Raw genomic sequence first — 10,737 nt, 5'->3', positions numbered from 1 at the left:
TGATATCCTAACTGTGAACTTAGGCTCTGTGGTAGGGAGATAAGAACAACCCGAGTCCCCGGCTTACCAGGGTGGGAGGCCCAACGAAGAGGAGCGGCACATTAAGAGTCTCTAGCTTGCAGGACCACACAGACCCCATCCTGCTGCTGAGAGTGGATGCTACAGACTCCCCGAACAGTGGGCTTCTAGGGTCGCTAACATTCAGTGTACCTCCCACCAAACAGATTATGGGATCAGCGCTGGGTGGACCCAGGTCTGAGGGTGGTGTCCACAGCCCCTCACAGGTCCCTTGTCTGATGATGGCAGCTGTCTTCTCACCAACCTTCCGGCCTCCAGCCTCAGATCCCTGCAACTCACCCTCTAAACTGCAAAGCTGATGGCGCCACTCTGCTTTCCACTGCCCTCAGGAAAAAAGTCTAACCCCTGAACCTGCCCCCTCCCTCCCCCCACTCTCCCCTTGCCATTGACTCCTCTTAAATTCTTTGGCACAGTCACACTAAACTTCTTTCTGCAGTAAGTATATGTTCTTTGTTGCCGCTGGGGCTGGAACGCCCCAGCATGTAGCCCCAGGTGGCCAGCCCAGGACCAGAAAACCAGGAGATGGCCTGGTCTGGAGGATGCCTCAGAAGAAAGGACAATGGTATGCCTGCCTCCCCCACGGACCTCCAGAGGCGGCCCTCCCCAGGGATGCCTCCTGCTGTACCAGATGGTGCAGAGATGCTGCAGTCGCTTTTGCTGCAGGGCTTTCTGATTCTTCAGCATGTTCTCCACCTCCTTCTTCACGGCTGGAGGAACCTGGATCCGCTCAGTGGCCATGAACTCACTGGGTGTCCACATGTTGGTACCATGAAGAGGAGAGGAAGGGCAAGGTGGATGGGAGAGAGGGGATGAGACCTATGGTGAGAACATTCGGAACCCCAGCATTCTTCTATCATTCCCAGCCCCTTCCTCTCCATCCTGGGCCTCTGGGACACTGAGGAAAGGAGGAAAGGTCGGGGAGAAGAATCGAGGTTACCGCCAGTGAGACTCTGCTGCTAAGAGCATGGTCCCAGCAGGCACAGATCTGCGTATGGGTCCTGACTCTTGCCTGCCAGCTCTGTGACCTTGGGCAAGTCACTCCCCTGACTCCGAATCTGTTTCCTCTTTCGTAATGAAGCTAATGGTGAGGACCCAACAAGATATTGCATGCAAGCGAAAGCCTTAGCACGGTGCCTGACTCATGGGAAATGCCCAATAAGGGTCCGCCGCTGCTATCGCTGTTGATGATTACTGACATTTGTAACAACCTCCCAGTCCCAGACCAGGCACCTTCCCTGCAGTATCTTATTGATCATCACTGGTCCCTCATATCATGGTGCCTGCTTTGCACAGGGAGAGAAAGGCCCCAAATTTTCAAGCATTTGACCAGGGTCACAGGGAAAGTACAGGTGGATCCAGGTCTCGGTATACTTTCCTTCGTCCCCAGGATCAGACTCTGGAGCTCCCCATTTGGAAATGCAGAGGTACAGAGGGGCCTCCCACCCCCAGGCTTGCAGCACAGACGGATGGACACTCTGGTATCCTCAGACATCTTGAACCAAGATGTCCCTTTCTTAGCAAAAGAAAGTCTTGCTTATTGGCCAAAAGGTGCAGGTCTCTTTGTGTCAGTATTAATGAAAGTGACACCTGGCAAAGGAAGCGTGGAGACAGGCCGTCTCTTCATCCTTCCTCCCATGGGTGAAATTTGCTACCGGAAGGTGGGAAGTATCAAAGCCTGAGGGACAGCTGTTCTCCTTGGTCCAGTAACACAGGGCTATGTGTAATAGTAAAGAGTGGAAATTGGGCAGACGGTCAGACCAAATATTTCCTAACAGTTTGTATTGTTCTCAGAAAATGCTTATGAAGAAAATAAGATACAAATCTACCTATGCAGTGTGGGTCTAAAAAATCCTGGGAGAAAATATACCAAATATCAGCTGTGCTTCTCACTGTGGTGAGGGATTAGTGGCGATTTTAAATTTCTTCTTTATGCTCTTACCTATTTTAACTTAAAAAAAGAGCACTATTACTTTTTTTGTATATTCCTCTTACCACCAGAAAAACAACAGCATTTTAAAGTGATGACAGAGAGGGAGAATGCCTGCTGTCCTTGTGCCTGCCATTGCTGAGCCCTCTTTTTCCTTGTGCCTGCTGTCCCCGTGACCGTAGGCAGTGTGAGCAGCCACTGACCTGAAACTCAGCACCAGGGCCTCCTTCTTGAGAGCCTTCCAGGAATCGACCAGGCCCTGCCAGCGGCAGCGGCTCTCGAGCTCCTGCTTCAGCGTGACCTCCCTCAGATTGACAAACAGCTGCGCGATGGCCCTCCGGTTGCCCAGCAGGGCGTGGTTTATGACCTGTGGTCGCAGGCAGACGACCTTTAGATGGCGCGGGGGCTCTCGAAGGTCAGAACAAGGCTCAGCTGGATAGGGGCAGTGAGAGGCTGGAGAGGGGCCAGGTGAGGGGCAGGCTGAGGGCCTGGGGCACAAGGGGCCATGGCCGAACGGAGTGGTGGCACTGTCTGAGGAGTCCTGAGGGGGTCGCTGGGCACTTAGAGAAGCTGTCTGGGACTCAACAGCCATGGACAGTGACAAAGGTCTATCCTGAAGGCTTAACCATGAACCTTGATGATATAATCTTCAACCCAGCTCCAAAGCCACCTGATTGTTTGCTAAAAAAGCTGATTTTAGTTCACTGGAGTTAAGCACTCCAGTGGACTCTGTGTTTAACTGTTTTTTGTTGTTTTTCAATAAATTTGTTCCAAAAGCAGAGTGTTCATGCCATCAAGGACCTGCCACATATGGTTGTGATGAGAACCAGGACCCAATTACCAAATGAGGCCAGAGCTAGAACATTCTTTGGCAGTCTTCCCAGTAGTTCTCTCCTGGGCACCGTTGGCATGGCAGTGGGGATAATTCTTCATTGTGTGGTACTGTCCTGTCATTGAGCATCCCTGCCACCTTCGATGGGAGCAGCCTTTCCATATCCCCAGGGACTGTAACAGCCCAAAATGCCTGCACGCACTTCCCAAACCCTTCTAGGCACTACCCTGGGGCAGAGCTGAGAACCTGCCAAGCTCAGTGAGGAGAACTCTCTGTAACATTTGTCATTGGAACCTGAGGTTTGATGCCTGCTGTACTTTCTAACATTGGCAAGTATCTCCTGAACCTCCAATTCTGCAGCCATAATATGACAATAATGCTACTTAAAACATAGGGAATTTGTGGAATTGAATAAGATAAATGCACATAGAGCAAGTAGCATATGCACGTTGTTATAATGCACAAAATAAGCATAGGAAAGTCAGACAATGAAACATAACGGGGCACCGCTAACTCTGACTCCCCCAGTAGATCAAATGGATAAAATTTAGGAACTCTTCCTTGGCTCAAAATGAGAGCTGCCATTGCTGAGCCCTCTTTTATCATCTTCCCAACAAGTACTGACAGTTAAGTATCATTATCCCCATTTTATGGACAGGAAGTTCCAGGTTCAGAGGCTGAGTTACTTCGGGAGCTTTCATGTCTGAGCAGTGAAGAGGAAGGTCTATGCTCACTCCCCGTCTGCGCTTTGTCCAGACTCCAAGGCACAGACCAGAGCTGGAGCCCATCTGTGATTCTGAACACTGTACTCCCTTCACCCTGTGTGCTGCCAGGAGGGCTGCTATCTGGCTGCCAGTTTTTTGCATGGGACCTAGAAACCCGTGCAAGCAAAATGCACCTCTGAGTAGCCAAAAGAGCTGTTCTTTCACGCCGCGGAAGAGTCAGACTTAACTCTGACTTTGGAGACATCATGAACTACCTTGAATTTCTTGTGTTTTTGTTGTTGTTGTTGTTGTTGTTTGTTTTATCCTGAAGAAAGCAGCTGGAGTATGGACAGGGAAGCAGTAGGGACAGAGCCAGGGGGCAGGCATGGTTCAGCAACAGGCACTGACAGCCAGCGAGAGAAGAGATAAGAATCACTAGAAAAACTAGAAAAACAGAGCAGGCTGGGGTCACTGATCAGGGCGCAAACCAACCTGAGACCCTGATGGCCACGAGATGATGCCTCCACAGTGCAGCCCCTATCGCTCTGCACAATAGTAGCTGAGACATGGCCCAGTAGGCGCTTATAAAATCAGTGTGCTCAAAACCATGATGCTGTGTCAGGTACACTGTGATTAAGACGGCAGGGAAGTACAAAATGTACTTTAGAAAGATTTCTATTGAAAATACTTTACCAAGACTCTGCTTCTGAACCTAAGTGGCCAATCTGAGTTACTTGGAAATGTCACCTATGATAAGCCCTTCATTCCTGAGACACCAGGCTCTGGGGCACCCGAAGGTTCTGGCTCCTTCTTCCATAGGCTGATCCCCAGCACATAAAAACCACTCACCAAGGCTTCTTTGTTTATCAGCCTGTACACGTCAGGCTGCATGAGGTAGGAAGTTTTCTCTATGATCACCACATATTTCTTTAACACGCTTTTTAGCTAGAAATGACAAAGTGCTATAGTTAGTGACTCTCTTTTCCTGGAGAACTAAAAGGAAACAGATGATGCATATAAATCCCAAGTGAGAATCATCAAGAGCCCATCTGTAGGCCAACTCACTTTATCTGTCCGGGAGAATTCGAGTGAGTGCAGTGTCTCATCCAGCTCCTTAATCCCTTGCTTCTGGAGCAGGAACTTCTCAGCCACCTTATCCCACAGCTCCAGCAGGGTCTATGCCGAGAACTTTGGGTCAGGCTGGGAGAACAGAGGGCAGGAGAAGGACCAGGGGGTGTCGACCAGCCCACAAGGGGACCCCTACTTGGATGGTATAGTCCTCGAGGTTGTCGTCGTTTTCCACCTCTTTGAAGAGATTGTCAATGTTTTCATCAAACTCAGCCAGCTTTTTTAAAAGAAGTACTCCTGGTTCCAAGATGAGAGGTTCCATTTCCTAAAACAGACCAGGAGGGTGATGGCTTTGGTATCAGGAGGACCACCCCTCTCATATAACGAGGAAGTGTCAGCCACGGTCCTGTCTCAAAAATAATAATCGTTATCTAGACGTAAGGAGTTAAGACTTACTAATTAGTTCACAACTAGAGTACAAGGGCAGCCACCATTTGGGGCACATGCCATGTGCCAGACGCTCTGCTCTGTGCTGAGCTTAGCCCTTATTCTTGGACTTACTTGGTCCTTGTCACAGCCTGTGAAGTAGGTACTGACATCTGACCAGGCCCATGGCTGGGGCTCAACAAATATTCATTAAAGAAGTAGCCAATGAAAGAATTCCAAGTTTACTTCAGATGAATAGACTGGGGCTCAGTTATGTCGTGTGACCAAAGCCCCAGAGCTCATGGGTAAAACAGAGCTCACGTCCAGTTGGGATGTGTTAGGAAAGTGAGGAGCTGGCTAGAGGGGCACCCCAATGATGCCTTTGAGAACAGAGCCAGCTCCAAGAACCCCGGGGAGCAACATAGTCAGAGAAGACACAGGAAGAAAGTGGTGACTGCAATCTGGGGCTCAGAGAGGACCCAGAAGGACCAAGACGGGTCTCATTTAGGGAACATTCTGGGACTAGTATGGCTAGGGATGAAGTCTCTGGAGAGGAACAGGGAGTGAAGAGGGGGCAGTACCTAAGGGACAGGTTGTCAATGGGTCAGGCCGTTTGGCCCCTTATGAATAGGACTGAGCAGGGAGATCAAAGTCTGAGTGTTGGTGTCAGACCTGGAGTCCCGTTCCCACTCGGCTGCTTCCATGCCAAGTCAGACAAGACTTTGTGGGCTCGCCTGTAAAACGGGAGTAATAACGGAACCTGACTTATAGGGCTATGTTATAACAAGTTCTCGTAACCAGCCACTCAAACATAGTTACTATGTATAGTTCTGTCAACACCACAGTGAGCCACTGAGAACCTCTGAGCTGGAGCGAAGGCAGTGACAAATCGCCTTCGGAACGGCCCAGGGACAGAAGGGGATCAAGGGCAAGGATTCTCACCATCCCAATCTGAGCGATTTCTTCCTTAAAGCTCCCCAGAGCGTTCTCGTAGCACCTTCTCTTGTAGTCTCCTTGAAGGGCGATGTTGCTGACCCTCTCAGGAACTGGGGGAGAACAACAGAGCTGATGAGTCTGCCCTCAGAGCTCCAAGGTGACGGAAGGGGACCCAGGAAAAGGCAGCCAGGCAGAAAGTGCCCTGGTTCAGGAAATGGATCCCCAAACCAGGCCAGCAGTGTCATAGGCATAAGGCAAAAAAAGATGTAGATGATCCATAAGTGCTATAGAGAATCGAGTCTCACATACACAGTTAAATGCTGGCAAAAAGTTCCAAAATGGTTATGTATGGAATGGGTCCATATATATATATATATATATTTTTTTTTAAGTTTTATAGAAGGAAGTACATACATAGATAAAGTAAGCGACATTTACATAGCACGTAACGTGTACCAGGCTTTGTTCTAACTCAGTTACTTATCAGCCGCATTTTACAAGTTAGGACACTGAGGCATGGGACTCAAAGAACAAAGGCAGGAAGTGGCTGAGCAGGGATTTGGATGTGGGCCCTCTGCTCTAGGGTCTGCGATCTCGCTCTGCTCTCCCACCCCCGAACCTATGTGGGATACCCCATGATTTCATGGGGGTGGGCACTCTTGGGAGGAGAAGGGGTGCTACTGTGGAGGGGTAGTTTTTACTTTCTGCTTATCTCCTTCCTTTGTTTTTCTATAGGGAGCCTGTATTACATTTTTAGTCATAAAGAAAAAGAGCCTCTATACTGGGATAAAGCCAAAGTAAGAAAACGTGATATGAGGGAAGAAAATGTAGATTGAGAAAGCCTCTTGTGAAATCGCAGTAAAGCGAGCAACACCTTTTGCCAACTGCTTTTCATCAGTAAATACTGACAGTGCAGGCAACCCCTTCTTCCTCCAGCTCCCTGCTCTGGGAGAAGGCTGAGGGGAGCAGGCCCAGGGCAGACGGCTGAGTGAGGCACACAGTGTGAGCTTCATGTGCTTCTACATTAGAGCTCCTGGGAGATCCCCTGGCTCTCCCTCGGGCCCAGGCCAGGCCCACCGGCATGGCTGATCAGAGGCTCACCGACTGTGTCCATGAGGCCCCGGACTTCTCGGGCAGCAATGGTGCTCTCACTCTCTTGAGCCTTTTCCTTCTTAATTGTTTGCTTTTCCCTAAGACCGAAGCAGAAGAGAATACTGAACCTCTGGACCCCTTACTCCCAGGGAAGTAGCACATGGGGGAGTCTCTAGAGGGACCCTAGGCATTGCCAATGGCCTGGGCCCACTGATTCCAGCATGTCCCAAGGCTGTGCCATTCTCCAGCAAATACTGCCTGGGCATCTGCTGCCAGCAGACACCACAGATCCTAGACAAGAGGTGGGGCCCTGCCCTTGGGGAGCTTGCTTCTGCTCTGGCTGCAAACCAAGTGTAGGTGATGAGCAGGAACCATTTTCCACAGGCGGAAACTGAAGACCAGCCGGGGTATGACCAGGCTGGGAAAGCCAGATTGGTGCTAAGAATTCAGCATGCTCCTCATCTGCTCTTTCAGCAGCCCATCCAGGATGGGAGAAGGGGCTTAGAGAAGTCACTGTATGAAGCAGAACTGATATTCTTAGACCCGTGCACGTGACACCAAGGTCCATGGTACATGAAGTTTGAGTATAGGAGGAGAGAGATGGGATCCCAGGACAAACGATCTCAGCAGGGAGGACCAGGGTGGGTGAGCATGGAATACAAATCTCTAAGGGCACTGTCCACAGGGCAGGCACCACAGAAATGCAGCAGTTCTCAGCGACTCCTGCTCTTCCTTGGGGCCCCCACATGTGCAGCCCTTACTGGCATTTTCTTATATAGTCCTCACCAGGGACCTACCAGCAAGGAAGACTGCAAGGCCTGGGCTGCAGCTGATGGGGCCCAGAGCCAGTCCTCCAGAGGTGGGCCTTTTAGTCTCATCAACCAAATGCCTCTGGACTAAGGCAGCCCCACAGAAGTCCGGGCCCCCTGACTATAGCAGCTGCCGATGGCTCTGGCTTCTTGGCCACTCGCCCAGGGGACTTGGGAGCTTGGTTTACACTGGTGGTGATCTATGCCTCTCTTGGCTCCTTTTCCACTCCCCCAGAGGCCCCACCCTGCATGAATGAACACATAAATTGACTGGATTTGGCTGGCTGAATTTCCAAGAGGGGAACCCAGAGAGAGGCTGATGCTGAGTTAGTGACCCCAGTCATTTTGAGGGTGGCAGGGACTGATAGTTTACAAACACATCTCTGTTCCTGCCACGGGCCACGGGGAGCTGTGCTCTGGATCTGCATCTAGGGCAGAGCTGGCCTTGTATACCGGTCCCAGGAGGCCAGCACGGCACAACACCAGAGCCCTTCGGGAGAAGTGCCTCTCCAAAAACACTGTCCTGCAGGGGGTGCCAAGAGCTCCAGACTGATGCTGGCTCTGGTAATGAGGATGATGGGTGAGGCTAAACCCTGGGGAAGAGGGGACCCTCAGGAGGCATAGAAAGATGTTGGTAGACCCTGGACCAGGATAAGACAGGTCAGCTGAGAGAGGGCTGGGACCTTTATGGAGCCAGAGTCATGGCCAGGCTGGGAGACCAACTTCTTGGGAGGAGGACAGAGCATAGATAGGCCTCAACTGTCTGTGCCTCTGAATCCCTGCATCAGGCACTAGGGACATGGGCTGGAGAACGCTGACCTCCAGTATGGGCTTGGGCAGCTAGTGGGTTGCCCATCTATAGGTAATTAAGGGTACAGAACATCAGAAGCCTCAGGGGACCTTTCTCTGGGAAAAGTTAAAAGTCAGGTCAGGGTGGAGACCTTTACCTAGCATTGGGTTAACCCCTGCTCTAAAGGGGGTGAAACAGAAAACAAAAGCAGGTAGAGGAGGGCTGACTTCCTGCTCCAGAGTCCCAGACCCGAGAGGGTTAATGGCTGGGCAGAGCTTGAAGAGCGGAAGAGAAGCCCAGCTTCTGCTACGTTCTCCCAAGCGCCTGTGAGGAAGATGCACCCGCTGCTTTCCTTCCCTTTCTTTTTTCCCTACCGAGGACTCTGAGCTCACGGAGCTGAAATGGCATGCTCAAGAATCTCAAGTTCGACTTCTGAACTTGGAAGTTCAGAAGGAACTCCTGATCTCCTGCTCCAACCCCATCTACTCTCGTCTCAGGAAATGGCACCTCTGCTGTGCATTCAAGCATGCAGGCCAAAGACCTAGGATGCTCAGGGCATCTCTCCTTCCATTCAATCCATCACCTGGTCCATGGGTTCTGCCTCCAAAATACACCTGCGGTGCCCTACTCTCCCTTTCACGGTCCCACCAAGCTTACATGGACTGCTGTGGCCTCTTCCCTGCCGCTCTTTGCAGCTCCCCAGATTCTGCACACGGCACCCTGGAGGCCTTAAAACTGCAAATCAGCTGATCACTTTAGTAATGTCCAAAATACTGCCTATGGCCTACAAGCCTCTCCTAGCCTCATCTCTAGCCCCTCTCCCCAGGCCCACTGACTTCTTCAGCCTCCTGGAGTGGGCCGAGCCCACCTGCCTCAGAACCTTGCCCCATGCTTTCCTTCTCTCACTCTGATCTCAGTTGAGGCCCTTCCTTAGAGAGCTTTCCTGACTCCTGTCCCACCACCCATCTTCTGTGTCAGAGGAACCAGCTTACTTATTTACCGTAGAGGCCTCAAATTCCAGGAGGGTGGGATCTTCATACCTAGTGCCTGGCCCTAGACGCTCCATCAATAATTACTGAGGGGGGAGGGGAAGGAAGGGAAGGAGAAGCAAACAATCCTGCAAAGTAGGTGTTTTTACCTCCCTCTTTCAGTGGAGGTACCTAGGACTTGATTCCTACCTGGCATTCATCTTGTGTGAGCTCTTTTCGAGTTTTCGAAGGTTCTGATGCACCCCCAGTATGTGGGGGTGTGGCCTGAACGGCAGGACCTACCTGTAGAGAACAGGGTTTTCCGTGATCCAGTCATTGGGTAGGCTGTGCACCCACTTCCGCTGCCGAGGAGACATCATCTCCCCTTCAGGAATATCCACCTTCTTTATCAAGGGCTTGCTGCCATTCTTTGGGGTCATGGAACGCTCTGCAGCAGGCTTCCTAGAGGCTGCCAGGGATTGGACCAGTTGCACCTGAATCCACGGAAGATCTAGGTTGGTGGGGGGTGGAGGAGTCAGAGTGCAGACTCCTCAGCACCCCTAGTCTATGTCATAGAAGGTCAAGTTGGAACCGGCCAGCAGGAAGGCATTTTGCAGGGGAGCTTTCAACCCCAGACAGGGTACAGCATACACAGGGGGTTCTCCATTCCCCATTACAGCCATTCAGCCACTTCTAGGAAGGCATCTCGTAAATTTTAATGAGGACCAAGATGCTCATCCCAGCAGTTTTTATAATCACAAGGAATTAGAAAAATGGAATTGTCCAGTAATAGGGAACTGGCTGAGTAAACATGGTATCCCCCTTCAATAGAATGTTAAGCATTTATTAAAAATAAGTCTTAGGATTTTTTATGACATGGAGAAATGCTTATGGTATACCATAAAACATATTAATTAAAAGCATAAATTAAGAAGTATAATCAAAATTATACAACATGATCTCAAAATTTTAAATGCATAGAAAAATGACTGGGAGAAAAATATGCCAAACGGTTAAGAATGGTGTGTTGTTTCCTGGGGGCAGGATCATATGAATAATTTATTTTTTTGGTTTCTTTGTCAAGCCTTCTACAAAGAGCACTATTTA

The 10,737-nt window shown here is 50.3% G+C and overlaps 1 protein-coding gene across 1 annotated transcript in view; it reads right to left on the bottom strand.

Moving 5' to 3' along the window:
- Positions 1–10,737, bottom strand: part of CCDC180 (coiled-coil domain containing 180) — a gene marked incomplete at its 5' end in the record, with an annotated part of 58,421 nt that overhangs the window by 44,122 nt on the left and 3,562 nt on the right. The window contains 7 exon segments of the mRNA XM_023534231.1: positions 704–823; positions 2,209–2,372; positions 4,391–4,486; positions 4,607–4,717; positions 4,806–4,934; positions 5,978–6,081; positions 7,073–7,161. Coding sequence (XP_023389999.1) covers positions 704–823; positions 2,209–2,372; positions 4,391–4,486; positions 4,607–4,717; positions 4,806–4,934; positions 5,978–6,081; positions 7,073–7,161 — 813 coding nt within the window.

This window comes from Pteropus vampyrus, unplaced genomic scaffold (assembly GCF_000151845.1).
Source record: "Pteropus vampyrus isolate Shadow unplaced genomic scaffold, Pvam_2.0 Scaffold123, whole genome shotgun sequence".
Taxonomy (NCBI): domain Eukaryota; kingdom Metazoa; phylum Chordata; class Mammalia; order Chiroptera; family Pteropodidae; genus Pteropus; species Pteropus vampyrus.
Note: the sequence above shows the minus strand (reverse complement) of the source record. Positions and strands in the feature narration are given on the sequence as shown.